Source organism: Cyprinodon tularosa, unplaced genomic scaffold, assembly GCF_016077235.1.
Source record: "Cyprinodon tularosa strain WSP-4 unplaced genomic scaffold, ASM1607723v1 ctg387, whole genome shotgun sequence".
NCBI classification, from domain to species: Eukaryota; Metazoa; Chordata; class Actinopteri; order Cyprinodontiformes; family Cyprinodontidae; genus Cyprinodon; species Cyprinodon tularosa.
Genome location: NW_024039104.1, coordinates 964,757 through 982,231, shown reverse-complemented (window position 1 = coordinate 982,231; position 17,475 = coordinate 964,757). Strand labels below are relative to the sequence as shown.

Sequence of the window (17,475 nt, the reverse complement as noted above, 5' to 3'; positions counted from 1 at the left end):
TGGAGCTTGAAATTTGTATTATGCTATCATAAATAAAATCAGGGAATGTCTTGCGCCGAAATGCTCTACAGCGCACACTTTCCCTGTTATAGTACCAACATTATACACAATAATTCCGGTTTCATTTAGAATTAGTCCGGTTGTAACTTACAAAGTGATATAAGAAGTAAAACATTATTCATGGAATGTATAGAAAAAAGTGCTTCCGGCACAATAAATATGTGACATCGTCGTTTTTACGTTAAAATCGACTGACAGTTTGGCAGGATGCAACTTGTCCCTGGTGGTCTAGTGGTTAGGATTCGGCGCTCTCACCGCCGCGGCCCGGGTTCGATTCCCGGTCAGGGAACAAACATCTTGAGGCTTCTTATCTGCGTTAGAACGTACAAAAGATCTTAAAAACACCAATGCAGTAAATTCTTACAACTTAATGAAATTTCAGAGACACACTATTATCTCAGCAACCTTTACCAGGTCATCAACATTTATTTATACATTTTTATGACGGCATCAAAATATGCACACAGTCCCTTCTGATCTTGAACATACTTGTTAATCTTTGGTTTACAGTCTTTATGTTGCTTTCTACTTAATCATTAACATACACCGTCATTTCTAAATAAGGCTGTTTTTATGACACTGCAGCAACCTTTAGACTTCCTCTTAAAAGTGCTTTTTCTATTTGAAATGTGTTTGCATTGCCAATAGAGGGTGACATTGTATCTCTTATACTCTTCGCTGGCCTTCTGCCTCTCTTTTTCTAAACACATTGGATCTATTATTGTATGCTGTTATAATGAAATAATACAACTTTCAGTGCAGATGTGTAAATGAGTCTGATGGTAATTTCCAGTGACAAAACAACTTTAAGAATTTGTTTCAAATTGTTTCCAAAAGTCATTAAAATGTATATAATATTGGCCTTTTTTGGTTTTAAAAAAGGTCTAAACATTTCCAAGAGTATTTGATTCAGACATTTATGCTACAATAGCAAACTGTCCAGATTTGTTTTTTAATGTTTTTAATGTAAAGGCTCCATTTGGGTGGAACAGATGGGGATGCCTTAGAGGAGATCTTTTATTTCTTGGTGGATCATCTAAATAAGTGGTCCTATTTCTTAGATTTCTTCCTAGATAAGTGTCTAGCAAGTGTATGAGAAGAAAAGAAAGGCTTAAGATGATATATATTCCGGAATGCTTTGCGCTGGGAGCATTCCTCACAATGCATTATGGGATTTGGTGTCACAGCGGCATGCTGTCGCCATAGGCTGTCCAGACCAATAGCGGCGACCAATAACAAAGATGGCGCAGGCACTGCATGGTGGAGGCAAGTTGACCAACGGAGCAAAAAGCAGTGATCATCTGTCCGAACGATCAGTTAGCTGAGTTTGGTATAAAGTCCACTATATAGTCCCCACTCTATATAGTAATTGAGGGATTTAGGGGTTAGGGCGGACGTTCGGACACAGTAAGCTTGTATGAGCGATGTAAATAGCAACTTTTAAACAGAGCGTGCACGAGCAGAAAGAGCTTGTGCATGCTCTCGTATGCGTTTAATAGGCATTCCCTCTCGGGAACAGGTACAGCGTTGCGCATGTGCATTTTATTCTCTATGTAGAGAGGTCAGGTCTTTTAAAAAATTTGTGAAAATCCTCCACAATACCTTTAAGATGGTACAAAAACCAAAGAAGCCTATAGAATGTATTTGTTGTCCAGAGCATCCAAAGAAAAGGCTGCACCGATTAATCATTGCCCCAGGTATGTTGTAAGCATCTCATTAAAAAACTTTTTAATTTAAGACAGTTGCTTAGCTTGATAAACACAGCTGGTCAGAGTCTGGAACATGTTTGTTTTTACATAGCTTATCAAGCCAATGTGGAGAAAATTTTTGTACATTTTTGTATTAACACTATACAATCCCTGCACAGGTATTACATTTCAAATTTTATGTTTTTGCAGATAAGTATGACTAGCTATGACAAAAAGGAAACTTGTTACTTTTTATCCAGCTATGCCCTCAAGACTAAGACTTTCCAGTACTTCACACAATCATATAGGATGTAACATTGGTGAGCTGTAGCTTTTTATGTCTAACTCTGAAGGAGTGGAAAGATTGTCAGTAGGTGCATCCTGGTGGAATGATAATAGGCCTGTAACTTCAGATGAACCTTCTGAGTGTAGCGCGAAGGCTAAAGAGCCACCTCTCTCTCCAAACAGATGCTGTTAGAGATAGTCTAGCTTCTTTTAAGTAGAAAGGTGAGTGCTGCGTAAGCTTCCTGCCTGTCTTTCATAGATAATCTGTTGTTACCTGACATGAGTAAGGTAACATTTTAAATATGGCATGATTGATATCTACTAACTTTGTTACCTACAGGAAGCCTTTGTCTGATAACGATCTTTTTGAAAACAGAAATGCTTTGGCCTTCTTATCTCTTACTTCTTTGATGGCGGTTTCTTAATAAGAAAAGCCAAAATACAAATAAACTTCTCGTATAATGCTATTATTTGTAGTGAAAATGTAAGGATGAGTGAAAATTGTCTTTTCTTATAGCGGACTAGAAAACTCAAGTCAAATTAAAAGTTCAAAACTAATGGTGCTCTGTAGAGAATCATCTTGGATTCATTTCACTTTAACTTGCTAAGATGTGGCTGCCCAGGTGGTAACTCAAGGATATGATTGTTTTCCAATCATTTAACACACCATCAAACAACAGCAGTGTCTGTTGTGATTGCTTTTACGAAGACAGTTATCCTAAAAGATGTTTTTTTTATTTTTGCATCAGTGAGGTGTTTCAATGTTAAATCCATGTTGTAAGAAGCTAATTTTAAAAACAGGCCTTTTTTTTAAAGTCGTATCCAGAAATGTTATCTTTTCCTTGGGTTTAGAGTAGAGTTTAGAGTAACCTCAAGTACTTTTTGATCACAGGATAGAGGATAATGAGCTCCTTATTAATATAGATAATATCTGATTCTGAAGTGTGCGCCCCATTATTTTGCACTACCAAAGTGCTGAACTTTTAAACTTCTTTTTTAATAAATATGGTGCATTTTGCACCATATTTATTTTGCACTGCACTTAACCTTTTCATATTAATGCCCTTTTTTACTATTATAGATTAAACTGGTTTCTTTTCTCCTACAAAGTTTACATTCTGATCACTGTACTTTATAAATGCTAATGTTCTTTTCACCTTTTCACTATTGCAAGCTGTATGAAACTGAATTTTATTTTGTATGCATACAAAATTACAATAAAGTTTGTCTAAGTCCATGTGTCTTTTACTAAAGATTAAATAAAACCTTTATTTTTCACAATTAAAAACTTTGCATTAACAGACTAAAACACTTCCTGTGAGTAAGAGAGGGTGTTGATACAAATGCAAATGCATGTCTTAGTGTGTAGGTTATCTCCTCCTGGCTTATATATCTTCATATGACACCACCAACTGCCCTTTCCTCTATTACTTTCCACGTTGTTTTTTTCCTCGAACTTCTCTTCTTCCTTCCTTGCTCTCCATCTGAAGGTAGTATGACTGTGTCCCCAGGCTGATGACAAAGGTTATCTTGTACTAACCATCTGTGTCTCTCTGACAACAACCGAAATGACTTAGGAGCAGGGTCCGCTCCAGGTATAATATGTCATAAGCGTTGAAATTCCTAAAACCACATTGGCGTTACTGTTAGTCAGAGTCCTGGCTTTAAGGTCTGCAAATTAAACTGCTAAAAACGTCTTAGAATCTGGGCTGCCTTGGCTTTTTGAGAGCACAGTCTTTGTTTTAGGAATTTCTTGACCTGTATCAGTCCCATCAATACACTTAAAACAAAGCAATAACACAAATCAAAATCTTATACGAGATGATTTTATCAGCAGACTTATAGCAAAGTGGGTAATTCCTAATTTATTTTACATAGATACAAAAACTGCCGTACAGTGTCAGCTTCGGCCTAAAGCAACAAATGTACTTTATTTATCTAGCATATAAAGCTAAATATATTAACCCTACTGAACATCTTTAATGTACCTCTATAATTTTGCCGATGTAATATATCCAGGTTTACTTCAAATGGCAGAAAAGCAAGATCATCAAAAAAGTGATTGAAAACTTCCTTTAAACTCATACAGGCCTTTCATCACTAGTTTTGAAGCAGCATAATGGATGAGGTTGGATTTATGATCTTGGAGCTTCCTTCCTTAGTGGGGAATGGAGGCTGGAGTGTTGTGAACTGTGCCAATCTATGGTCAAATTTGCATTTGAGCTATTTTTTCCCTACTGTCAGGTAGCATTTTATTCTTACGCCATTATACAGTAGTTTAAGTCAGAAACATGTTTGAGATAACTTATGCGTAACTTGACAAGAACCTATGCACACGTTACTCATAGGTTTTGGATAAGCTACACACCACGACTTATGAGTAACTTACAGTACACTTAACGATCAGTAGAGTATACGCTGGCATACTTGCCCTATGTCGACATGTGCCAGTGTGCTTCAGTGTCTTCATAACTTATACAAAGTTGACCCATGACTTATCCGACGTACGCCAGCATTTTTGCAGTGGCTTTACCAAGGAAATATTTTTTTTTCCTACTAGAGCAGGCGTCTCAAACTGGTTCCAGAAAGGGCCATGTGGTTGCAGGTTTTCTTTCCAACAAAGCAGTAGCACACCAGACTGCAATCACATCATCAATTAAGTCTAGTTTTAACATGATTACTTGAGACAAATGGACTCAGGTGTGCTACTGCTTGGTTGGAAAGAAAACCTGCAGCCACACTGGCCTTTCTGGAACCAGTTATAGACGCCTGTATTAGAGTAAATTCTTGGATGATTACCTTCTACTTTTACATGAAAGTAAAAGTAGTGCCACTCTTATTTAAGTAAAACTTTGCCCAGGTACATCTCCAAGATCCTGGGATTGCATAGTACCATCCCTGCAGAGGATATTCTTGTGGCTGAAGGGTTTGTATGGGATGAAAAAGTCTCTCATCAAGACAATGCTCTAGTTTGAAACTCCAGGCTACTGAAGAAATTACTTTTCAACTTCATTGTTTTTGTTTGTTTTTTAATCTCTCCAGATCTAAAACCACCTGAAAACAGTTTGGGATTGATTGGAAACTGTCAGTTTCAGACGGTTAGTGTCCTTTAACAAGCCCACTGAAGTTCCTCCGCTGTTGCTCTTCTTTGTACAACTACTTAGCTTTGAGAAGACTCCTATAGCTAATTACTATATTATTATAGAAAATGCTAGACATGGGAATTGGAAATCTCTGAGTTATGGTGAAATTCTACACTTATAAATAAACAAAGACTGTTTATCACTGGAAATATCAATGACTCTGCTGCTTTTTTCTTGTATCCGATGCTGAAGGGAGTTTATTTTCATATTTGTTTTTGTTTTAAAATAAATACATCCTGGTCCCTTTCTCACACACGGCAGGACTCCATCTCCACTCAATATATGTAATTAATGCCCACATTTTGGAGGAAGGCACGAAACCTTGTCTGCATTTTTAGTAACAAAAAAATAGAGTCCATTAAAAGCTTTAGGAAAAAATGAAGGTGTAAAAAACGAAACAAGAATTAGAGTAAGAACATATTTAATTTTACAAACTTGACATACAACAATAGAATCCAACTGGTAAAAAGCTGAGTATTAAACTATGACATACAAAACAACAGTCTAGCCCCTAGATGAAGATAAAAACAAGTGATACCTATAACAAGATTATTAAAATCATACTGAAAGGCAAACCCAGCAGAAGGCCAGGATAACAGCACCTTGTTGTGTTAAAAACACAAGCCAGAGAAGTGTAATTGGAGCAATCATGTTTTTCTCCTGTGCTTTTACCCCCATTGCATCTACAGTTAACAGTTATAAAGTTTAAATTCGGTCCCACATTGAACTAAATGGGATGACATCTAGTCTCATGTCATGGCACGCATTTGTTAATGTAATTGTGTAAAATGTTGAAGGTCATACAGTCGGATAATTAACCACCACCTGTCATTGCTTTTAGACCACAGGCAATAGAAATGCATTGCCGTGCCATATTTAAGACACGGCTATCAACCAAACATTGCAGGTCAGTTAAATAATATGCTTATAAACACCACTGCAGATTTCTACTTACTAATTGTTTATGTTAAAATAAGGAAAATAACATAATGCTAAATGCTGTTTCTTTGTCAGTAAGTAAAAAACATAAGGTACTGTACTTCAGGTACTTTTAAAGGGTCGAAATAAAAAGCTTAATAATAATCTTCCAGCAATTCTGTATTGTAAGGCAAATAAATAAAATAAACAATACTGTACACAGGTAACAATTCTTTCCTGAATCTTAAGGATATCACATCGTTTCAGTAAAATCAAAGACAAATTGTAGCACCAATAAGTTTGAAAGTCGGTTCACACAGATATGCTCAGTCTCGAAGTAGCTTTCTCATGTATGATGTTTTGTTTTTCAAAGGCATTCATCTCTAGAAGTTATAACTTTCAGGTATAATCTTATTTTTATGGTGGGTTTTTAGTCGTCATTAAATTATTAAACACATCCCTTTCTTTGTCATTATCATTTCTACACCAATAAAGAAAAAGAAGCTAACACTTGTTGATACCTTGGATCACTTATCCACTTTTTGTGCAGCAGATGTTTGGTCTTCTATGTAGAAGTCATCTTTCCTGTTAACTTGCATCTCATAATTTCCTTCCTGGAATTCTTGTCAGATTTGCATTCCACTTCATCCCTTTCTGTCAGAATCAGACCATTCAAATGCCCGGCATCAAAGAAACAACGCAAGCCACTTCAAATCTCTTGCACATTGAATTTTTCTCAGTGCTTGCCACATGCTTATAAGAAAACATTTTTTGTTTTTCTTTTTTGAGCATGAGCATTAATATAGTCCCTTGGCTATCTAGCTACATATGCACCACCAGCAGTCACTTAGAAGGGTTATAGGTTTGAATTTGAACAAGAGTGGCAGCACTGCTTGCCATAGAACTTGTGGTTGCAGACTCCATGTTGGGGAACCAGATAACACCAGCTGAAGTAATCCCTGCAAGCCAGATCTGAGGAAAAACAAATACGAAGACAGACTCATTGTTGAAACTTTGTTGTTGAAACATTTGAGAAGAAATCTGAAAAAGATAGGCTCAGTACCTTTCTTCTCTGGCTGTGGACAGAAGTTAGTGTTGCAGGCCTGAGATGATGATGGTCGAAGATGAAGGACACAGCTGGTAGAAGGTTTTCCCATGATCTGGCACTGCACTGTCCTGGCCTGCACTCCCCCTCCACATGTTACTGAACACTGTGAAAGAAAAGCAGTACCTCCCATGAACACCATGAATCAACAGTTGCAAAACTTTACAAACATTTACCACCTAATCACTTCTACTATTGCACTAAAATCCAGACAGTACATTGGAGCTTTTTACCAAAAATCACCAATCACTGTCTTTCTAATCGTTTTGTGATCCTACCTGAGACCAAGGAGATGAGTTCCACTCTGGTGATGGTGGAGCTTGAGGGAGGGGCCGAGGTGGATCCGGGTGATGAGGGGTTCTCCATTGGTGTACAGGAGGAGTAGTGCGGGTAGGACAATCAGCCAATAAGCATGGCCTCTGGAGTTCCACTTTGGGTTTGGGGACATGGTAGCACTTTCTGTCCGTGAGCTCTCTGTATTTCCCTGCAGCATCCTGTGATTTGAGAAGTGGTACATAAATAAGCTTAAACTGATTTAATAATCTTCCTAGCAAATTAAGGGACAGTCAACCACTGCAAACTTTACTAAATACTAAAGAGAAACACACCTTTTCAGCACACTTGATAAAGCGTGCCTGATAACCCCGACCACAAGTTGCTGAACACTGAATGTTCACACCAAATTATAGAAAGAAAAAAAAACAGATCATATTAGCACAAAAAGTAATAAAGCTTGTTCACAAATACAGCAATATTTAGCATGTAACAAATTTACCACTATTCTTCATGTGTGCTATTGCATTACCTCCTGCCATGTAGAGACAAACCACTGGATTTTACGTTGTTTCTGACAGCGTTTGATGAAGCAGGATTCTTGAGTGGCAGGTTTCTGCAGGTCTGCACACTCGCTGTCAGGCAGTGTTTGACTTTTAGCACCTGGGTTGCTGCTGGTGCAAAATACACTCCTCTTCTTTAGACCATGGCCACACTTCCGAGAACACTACCCAACAAAAAACATCGGAAATGAACATGTTAGGGGTCTTATGCAATGTGATATGGCTCAAAATGACAAACATGTCATTAATTTCATCATTACTGCAAGAAAAAAGTTTGATAAAATAAACAATATTTCTATCTCGATTACAATTTTTGGGTTAGTGGCCGGGGGCAGTCCCCTAACTGGCCCACTCTTTTCCAGCATAAGGCACAGGGTCAGCCAGGAGCCAGGACTCAAGGATCTGCTGGCCTAGCCAGGATTGCAGGAGCCACAAAGGCCCAAGCAGGTGCCTCCAGCCCCCTCCTATACACCCAGACTGACTCCAATCCCTTAGCCCCCCTCCCAGAGCCAGATCCTATTCTTGGCCTACCGTAAGGTACTGATAAAATATAAATAGTTACTCACTGTAGTTTAAACTAATGAGTTAAATCCCTGCTTCATTCATATAGATTCAATTCTAAATCACTTTCTCTTCAACAAACAAAAAAAAAAATTCCATAGTAAATAGAAAAAGCTATTTCTATTCGTAGTAATACTGGATGTTGCGATGGTATTTTTGAAAAATATATCTTTTCTCTATTTGGTGAGCTCTCTAACTCTCAGATTCAAGATATGGACATGGATGGATTACTAAGAGATCATTGATATCCTTGTCATCGAAAGAAACAAAAAAATACCTTAAATCCAACAGTTTTAACAATCTTAAAGGCACACTATGCAACATTTTTCAGTTAATTAATGTGTTCCATAACGTTTTGGATGATTAAATGAGTCATTTCAGGTTGAACAAAGGTATTCTCGGCCGCCCTGGTGGTCTGTGGGGGAAATACCGCACTTGCAATTGCAGGAGCCCTCGGCCCGCACCCACAGGCTCAGAAGTATCGCGAGAGTCGGTCTTGCTTTACGGCGAGAACTGCTACACGCCCCCAGTTAAAAGCATGCTCGTTGCTAGCACAGTGGCGATCTTTGTGCAGTTATCATGGCGGAACCAGCGTGAAAACAGCGAAAGCCCATGTCGGAGCAGGCAAGAAAGAGGAAAAGGGCTCTGGATAGAGAGAGGAGTCGTACACGGGTGAACATCGGGCAAGCTTTTTCCGAATGGCGAGAGCTAAAAGAAAAAGAAGGCTGCAAGGCTGACGCGGACCTCGCGTTTCTGCTGATGCGATTGTAAGTAACATTGGAATGGTTTCTCTCTCTCTGTGTGCATGTTCATACTTTCCCTGTGTTAGTCATTCGCTGCGTTCGCCTGTCTGCTAAGCTCAAAACAACCGCACCTGGCTTGACGGAGAAACCAGGAGAACAGCTGTGCATATTTACAACAGTGCACTTTTACTTTCGCCCTCTGGGGGGAGCCTCGCTGGAAAATCAACACCGGTTGCATAGTATACCTTTAACTGTAGAAGTGTGAACATTTTATTGCCATTACTGAAGTATGAGATCAGGACTTTGTATTGGACCAGCAAAAATATTAGCCAAGTAAAATACGGTATAAAAGCCGAGGTTCACACAGCATTCCTATGTTTGGACCTCCTTCTGCAAGATGTGGCCCAAATTCTTTTGCTCTAAAAAAAACAAAATCTTACATTTACTGATAACAGAAGTTGTTGTTTTTTTACCCTCAGTGAATAAAGCATTTACATTCTCACCTGAGACCATGACCCAGTGGTCCAAACTGGTGGGCAGCTGTGTGTATTGCAGGCTTGTCTCGTTGTGGGTGCTGAATGTGGACACTGAGAATTTGGCAGGGTGTCTACGTTGCTCTGACTGGTTTTCTGGACACAATGAACCTGCCGCGTCTGCTCCCCTCCTCCGCAGTTCCTGCTGCATGCACTCCACTCTCCTGCAGACCAGCTGGGACAACACAACACGAGTTCACTGAGTAAACATACACAGCTCTTCCATCACCTCCTAAGACAAGCCTAGTGGATTCATGAATGAGAGCATGTTAACTGCACAATAATAGCTGTTGCAGAGGACCACCTATGTTGCTTCAAATATCTTTTTTTTTATTTGAGAATATTTCAGAAGAAAGGGGAATGTCATTCTTGCGTGTGGCATTTTAAATGTCTTGTTGACATCAGCTGATTTAGTCCTACGCTTTATGGCGGTTTCATCAATGACATCAATAAGTGACACTTGAAGACTTACTGCAAAGGGTGTAAAAATATAGACTGGACTTCTTATGAGTCCAAACAGACTAACTTATTTAAAAAAAAATTAACCCTTCACCCCATTGAAGATCAATCAGTCCCAGTAGCCAAAAGATGTAGTTAAATTGACTATATAAAATCAATTCATTGAATAATCAAGAACTCAAAGGCTACTCTGAGTCTAACTTATTAACTCATTAATAAATAGAAACGTAACGTGAGCTTCAGCAGCAGTCTGTAAGTGTGGTTTAACCATGAGTAAGGGTCAAACTCTAGACAGAATTGCAAGGGTCAGATGTCCAGTGGAGAATGTGTCAGGTGCCTCTGTGTCGACGTACCCCAGTGGCATTAAGAACCGCTAACAAGTGTTTATAGCTTTCCTGCTGTGTGTGTGCTGGTCATCATGTAGGTTCAACTTTCACGAGGTGATATCATTAGTTTTTTTTTCCTTCGACAGTCCAAGCCTACAACCACACTATGAATCACTGTGATATCATGTGATACTTAAAAGTGGGCATCAGTAACTACTCCCCATGACATAATGTGCATAAGAGTCCAAAGCACAGGGAGAAGACTCAGCTAAATTAAACTACAAGACCTCAAAATAGTATTAAATGTACAGAGCCACTGATAACTAGAGATGCCACATCTAACCCTGCATGTGCATTGTATTCAGCGTAATGTTTATTCTCTCCTCACAGTCGATACAGCAAGGGGTGAAAAAATATTATTGATAACACTATTCTTGTCTCTCTGGAATCAGTGAAAGAATAAAAAAAAACATTGACATACAGAAGAACAATGGTGAAGTTATATAGCCCATACATTTCTTTAATAGTGCTAATTTTAGACCCAAAAGTACAAAAAAGTCCCTTTTACTAAAGAGCTCCTCAGTAACCTGGAGTAACCTAATTATCAAACAGTCCACTTGTATGTAAACAATTCTATAACAGCCTCATAGGTAAATGAGCGCACATTAGGAAACTAACTGAATCATATTTAGTAAAACACAGGAAACTGGTAGAGGGGAGGCTTACTTTGGCCTTTACCATATTCAACTGTTAACTGTGGATGCCTTGTTTATTATTGAACATTGTTGTATGTGTATATGCAGAGCTATGTAGAATCAGGTTATTCTAAAATACACAAGCTGACCCGATTGTGAATGTGCAACCGATGTCAGCAGAATGTATTTCTGCTTTGAGTGGCTTGAAGGTATAGCAGAGTAATCCAAATTCCCAATATTTTGAAGAGAAAAAGTTCAAAATCAAGAGTAAAAAAGTGCCAAAAATATTTATCCAAAGAGGAATAAGACACAACTAGCTCTTGGAATACAATTAGAGAGTCTGAGGTTATTTAAGCCAGAGCTAAAGCCTTGGAAGCTGACAAATGTGTGAATGGGTACTGCTAGCAGATGACGGCAGTGTACAATAAAGTTTGTGTCTGCTGAGCACACTTGGTTCAAAAGTTCTTTTCAGGTTAAAAAATAATGAGTTAAACACCATCAAAACGAATGCATGACTTGTATTGATTTATTTTAACATGAACATATGTTTTTTGGTGGTTTCCTTTATAAGTACACTGAGTAACTTGGTGCCTTTAAACTAAAGCTCACAAGAAAGTCCCTCACCACCTCCCTGACAATGTGTATTAGAGTAAACCTTCACCTTATGTCCTGTTGAGTGAATAAGTTATTAGATGTACTTACAATAAGTCATTTTTTTGTCCAGATTTACTGCTATCTTTAGGCTGTTTTTTCTGCTCTGCTTCCACCTGTTCCTGTGTGCACCAGGCTTCTCCTTTCCCACTGAATCCATAGCTGCTCTAATTAGTTATTTTCCCAACTGTTGTCATGTTCTAGGCTCTCAATGCAACTATCTGGCTAATAAATGAAGCAGGCCGACGATCCCCAACTGTACAGCACTTCTTAACTTATTCAGACTGCACAACTGTCTCTGTGCATAATTGTGCATTTTTTTCACCATCTGATTCCTTGACTCATTGCCAGCAAAAAAAAATAAAATAAAAATCGGAATGTTTTCAGATAAAATTCTAATGCCTTTAGCTTAATTTATCTTTTAAACAGATATATATCCTATACCTCTAAAAGTTTTCTGACATGAGATCCAGAGCTATTCAGAAAACATTTTTGACTAAAACCCTGTAATCCAGGTGTAACGACATGGTTGCTTTAGCATTTGATTGAATTTGACCATCTATTTTAACAACAATCCCAAAGAGTAAGCAACAGATAGACAATTTTGACTATAGCTTGTTCATATTTTAGAATACTGCAGACAGACAGACCAATGGCAAAAACTGTGATTGTTGGGAACTGACATTTACAGATGTTCTACATCTAATCTGATTGAACTTGTTCTATAAAGCAAAAATGATGGAAAAATTCTGATCTTAGATGTGCAACGCTGGTAGAGACAGACCTAAAAAAAAGTTGTAGACCTAATCATGGCTCTACACCGCACTGTGTCAGAAGGGCCACATATGATTTTGGATTTGTTTTTTTTAACCAGTGTTTTTATTTCTTTCAAATTTAACTGTTGTTCTATCTTGATCATCATAAAAAAAAAAAAAAAAAACTTGAAATACATTGAGAGAGTGGCTGCAGGGTCACAAAAATTGCAGAAGTTCAAGGGGTATGAATACATATGGGAGGCCATGTCAGTTCAGCTACAAAAAATTATATCTAGGGAAATTGTCACAAAGTGAAGAGTTAAAAAAAGCTTATTCTGTCATCTATGAATTGTAGCTTATAGTATTATTATAGTATAGTATTATTAAATCTTTAGCATGCATTTAGGTTGGCAATGGTTGTATAATAGTGGTGTTGTCAGATTAATGGTTTAAATAATCTTGTAAACACATTCTTGAATTGAAAAAGTCATTAACCTACAATTAGTCTATAATCATGTTGACGATCCCTGGTTTACAGCTATTTACATGCACACAAACACGACTTATAAACACAGATGCATGTCCAAGCACACCTAAGCAGCTAATGGTTTAGATAATGAGGAAGATAGAGCCCAAGAGATGAGTGTAAACATTTGTGGGATTTCTTTACAGGCACTATCACTGCTTCCCAAAGTCTGTGTAAACACACCGATCCATTAGTGAGTAAATGCTGATCCAAGCTGTGTCATCTGGTAGGAGAAAGTGGAGGGCAGGAAGGGAAATAAAGTGGGGAGAAATACGAGAGAACATCCAAATCTAAGGTAAACAACCAGTAAAAGGGAAGAAGACGTGTCGGTAGATGTGAGTGAGAGATATGTAGATTGTTATGGATGATTAAAAACACAGACTCTGGGACAAGCACAGCAACAGAATGTCAGAAAGACACCACACCTCTGAGGGCTTAAAGGTACAGCTCCACAATCACTCCTAAGACTGAATGACAGTTATCCGTGACTTAGTGCCAGCTGGTAAATGTCTTTGTGTGCAGTTAGACAAAGCTGGACAGGACATAAAGGAGAAAAAAAAAAACAGCTTCAAAGGACCCAGGCCATTAGACTTATGTTTACAGCTGAGCCTAAAACCACTGAGATAATGGACACATCAGTGGGGGTCTTACAACAGGTTGTGTATGTGAACAAGTAGAAGTTGGTTAAGTCCTCCCCATTGACCTCTAAAGGCCAAACCATATGTTAAGATGCTAAGATTGAACCACAAACTGGATGCCTGTGCTTTTCTATTCTAAAATGTTTAGTTCCATTGCTTCACAGTTATTCATTTAAAGTTAAAAGCCTAATTTAATTTTTCACTTTCACTGTGGCATTGTAATATAATAAAGTATATAAACTCAGTCTGTGTACGTTCAACATTCTTATGTTGTAATATGCCAATTTGTGTGATATGATCTATACAAGGATGTCATAAACCAGCATAGCTTATATAACAAAGTCAGTCTGTTTTGATAGAGTTTTTTTTTTTAGGATGTTTGAAATGACTAAAGCTTAGAAAACAGAAAACTCAATTAACAAAAGCTGTACTGTTGCATTGTTTAATTATCCTGCAATTACCAGGCCCTGTTTACTGTGGCCATCCACAGAGTTGAAAAGATGTAAAAAAAAAAAAACAGAAAGAAAAAAAAACAAAAAAAACAATTCAAAATACCTACATAGGTTAAACCTAAAGATGAAGATGGAAGTAGGGCTGAAACAATTAATCTGATTAATAGTGAGAAATCTATCAGTTAATTAATCATCAACTAATTCAGTAGTTGATTAAGCGTTAAATGGAGTATAGAATATACATTTAGCTGACAGAGCATCCCACTTAGAGCAGAGCAATTATATCAATATATCATAAAAAAATATCTAAACATTTGGGATCCAAGATAAAAATAGAGAAAAAAAGAGAATGTGTGAATTGTTTTCTATTATTACCCAACAGATGCACAAGTTGTTGGAGTCCCCCCCCCCAGCTGAAGCTGGATTACTTCAGAGTTTTGCACTACGGTAATAGATTCTGTATTCAAAGAGTAATCAAAGGATCTATTATTTGTGCTACTGTATTTTATAACTTAAACCAGTCTCCCACTATTTCTAAGCCCATGTGGCATCAAGACTGTTGCCCTATTTAAAGATACAGTGGGGAGATCGAGGAGAACATCCAATTAGGTAACACAGTAAAGGGAGAGAGTGTCGGTAGCATTGAGTGGAGTTTTATTGTTAGGAGATTAAAACACAGACTTGGACAAACAGACGTGTCAGGACAACACTGAGGCTAAAGTATATCACAATTCACTCCTAAACTGAATGCAGTTATCCGTGACTTAGTGCCAGCTGTAATGTTTTTGTGCAGTTAGAAAGCTGACATGACTAAGAAAAAAAACCTTTAAGACCCAGGCCATTAGACTTATGTTTAGCTGACCTAAACATGAGATAATGACACATCAGGGGGTCTTACATCAGTTTGTATGTGAACAAGAGAAGTTGGTTAAGTCCTCCCATGACTCTAAGGAACCATATGTTAGTGCTAAGATTTCCAATGAGCCTGTGCTTTTCTATCTAAGATGTTAGTTCACATTGCTTCTAACAGTATTCATTAACAGTTAAAGCCTAATTAATTTTCATTCACTGTGGATTGTAATTAATAAAGTATATAACTCAGTCTGTGTGTTAACTTTTATTAATATGCCAATTTGTGTATATGTCTAAAAGATTCCATAATTCATGGCAATTAAACAAAGTCATTGTTTTGATAGAGTTTTTTAGATTTGAATGCAAACTTATGACAACAGAAAACCAATAAAAAGTTACAGTTGATTGTTTAATATCCTGCAATTAAGTATTTACTGCAAAGATTAAAAGATCTAAAAAAAAGCAACAGAAAGCGAAACAATAAAAGCTACATAGATTGCACTAAAGAGAGATGTTGTGGCTGCACACTTAAGTCTGATTAAAGTAGATTTAGTTAATAATATCAACTAGATGTAGTGAAAGCCGTTATGGAGTATAGATACTTTAGCTGACAGAGCTAACTTGGCAGACCATTTATTCCACTATACATAATATCTACATTTTCCAGATAATAATGAAAATAAAAGAGAATTGATCAATGTTTTTATTTACACAGCATGCATAAACTTTGTGGTCTTGTATTTCTTCTTTCATCATTCTATAGTTCATTTAAAATACGTATGGAGTTATTTGGTTCCAATACCTTTCCTATTTTACTTCATTTTGTAGCACTTAAACATCAATACATGAAAAAGCACATGACTGATTATAAACAAGGCAACCTTTTCCACCAGCTAAGATCCACTAAAGCCTTTTTACGAATGGTGCCCTTTACAAATGTGAAACAGTACTGTGCCAAAATGCACACACTTTTTCCACTTTTGTCATGTTAAAACCAAATGATTCAATGTATATTTTGCAGTTTTATGTAATAAGTCTCCATTCAGATCCCCAATACCAACAGTTTTTCCTTGCCGTCAAACACCTGACATAAATGCATGGAAATCAAATAGGCTTCTACAACAATTGATGGTATGTCGTTGAGGAAAGGCAATCTTTTGAATCAGAGACAGACCTGAACATGAGGGTTGTCCTGAAGAATACAGGAGTGAAAACCTCTATTATCAGAATCAAAATCAAGTTTATTGCTAAGTAGGTTTGCACTTAGAAGGAATTTGACTTGGTGTTGCAGACAAATTATATATATATATATATATATATACACACAATATAAAACATACTATATAAAATATTAGGTCATTTTGTAGGGCTCTGGCAGTGCTCCTCCTGCTCCTCCTTGCACAAAGGAGCAGATATCGGTCCTTCTGATGGGTTGTAGACCTTTTACGGCCCTGTCCAGCTCTCCCGGAGTAACTGCCTGTCTCCTGTAATCTCCTCCATGCTCTTGATATTGTGCTGGGAGACACAGCAAACCTTTTGGCAATGGCACGTATCGATGTGCCATCCTGGAGGAGTTGGACTGCCTGTGCAACCTCTGTAGGGTCCAGGTAGTGCCTCATGCTAACAGTAATGACAGTGACCCTAGCCAAATGCAAAACTGGTGAAAAAGAGTCAGAAAAGATGAGGAGGGGAAAAAATGTCAGTGGCCTTCACCTGTAAATCCATTCCTGTTCTGATGGCCGTCTCCTTATTGCCCCTCTAGTGCAACTGTTGTTAATTTCATTAACATCAAAGCAGCTGAAACTGATTAACAAGCCCCTGAGCCACTTACCTGACCAAATCAATATCCCAGAAGTTTAATTAAAATGATGCTATACTCTGATTACAAAGTGTTGCTTTAATTTTTTTGAGTAGTGTATAAATATATACAGTAGAATGTACATTAATGTAACGCAGGAGGTCTGGAGATGCTACATTGGTGTAGCTTCTAGGTCCTGAATGGGGCAGGGGGAGAGGCAGTGTCAGTGTCACAGGGGTCTCTGGACCTTGTTGATAAGACTGGTAGCTGGTGGGAAGAAGCTGTTTTTGTGGCATGAGGTTTTGGTCGCAATGGACCGCAGCTTCCTGCCAGAGGGAAGTTTCTAAAATAGTTTGTGGTTGGTGTGCAAGGGATCAGCCTCAATCTTCCCTGCACGCTGTAGGCATACAGATCCAAGAGGGATGGAAGATTGCTGCCAATCACCTAGCTG

At 37.9% G+C, this 17,475-nt stretch overlaps 1 protein-coding gene and 1 non-coding gene across 2 annotated transcripts in view; one reads left to right on the top strand and one right to left on the bottom strand.

The window, feature by feature from the left end:
* Positions 1–277: 277 nt before the first annotated feature.
* On the top strand, positions 278–349 carry trnae-cuc. Its single transcript has one exon. It is a non-coding gene; the product is annotated as a tRNA-Glu (tRNA).
* Positions 350–5,580: 5,231 nt separating this feature from the next.
* The window catches only part of LOC119791339 (A disintegrin and metalloproteinase with thrombospondin motifs 16), a 77,861-nt gene continuing 65,966 nt past the window's right edge, over positions 5,581–17,475 (bottom strand). Inside the window, exons 19-24 of the mRNA XM_038297390.1 lie at positions 9,843–10,047; positions 8,005–8,199; positions 7,808–7,864; positions 7,478–7,693; positions 7,158–7,305; positions 5,581–7,066 (exon numbers count right to left, since the gene is read on the bottom strand). Coding sequence (XP_038153318.1) covers positions 6,951–7,066; positions 7,158–7,305; positions 7,478–7,693; positions 7,808–7,864; positions 8,005–8,199; positions 9,843–10,047 — 937 coding nt within the window. The 3' untranslated portion in view covers positions 5,581–6,950. The remainder of the gene's footprint in view (positions 7,067–7,157; positions 7,306–7,477; positions 7,694–7,807; positions 7,865–8,004; positions 8,200–9,842; positions 10,048–17,475) is intronic.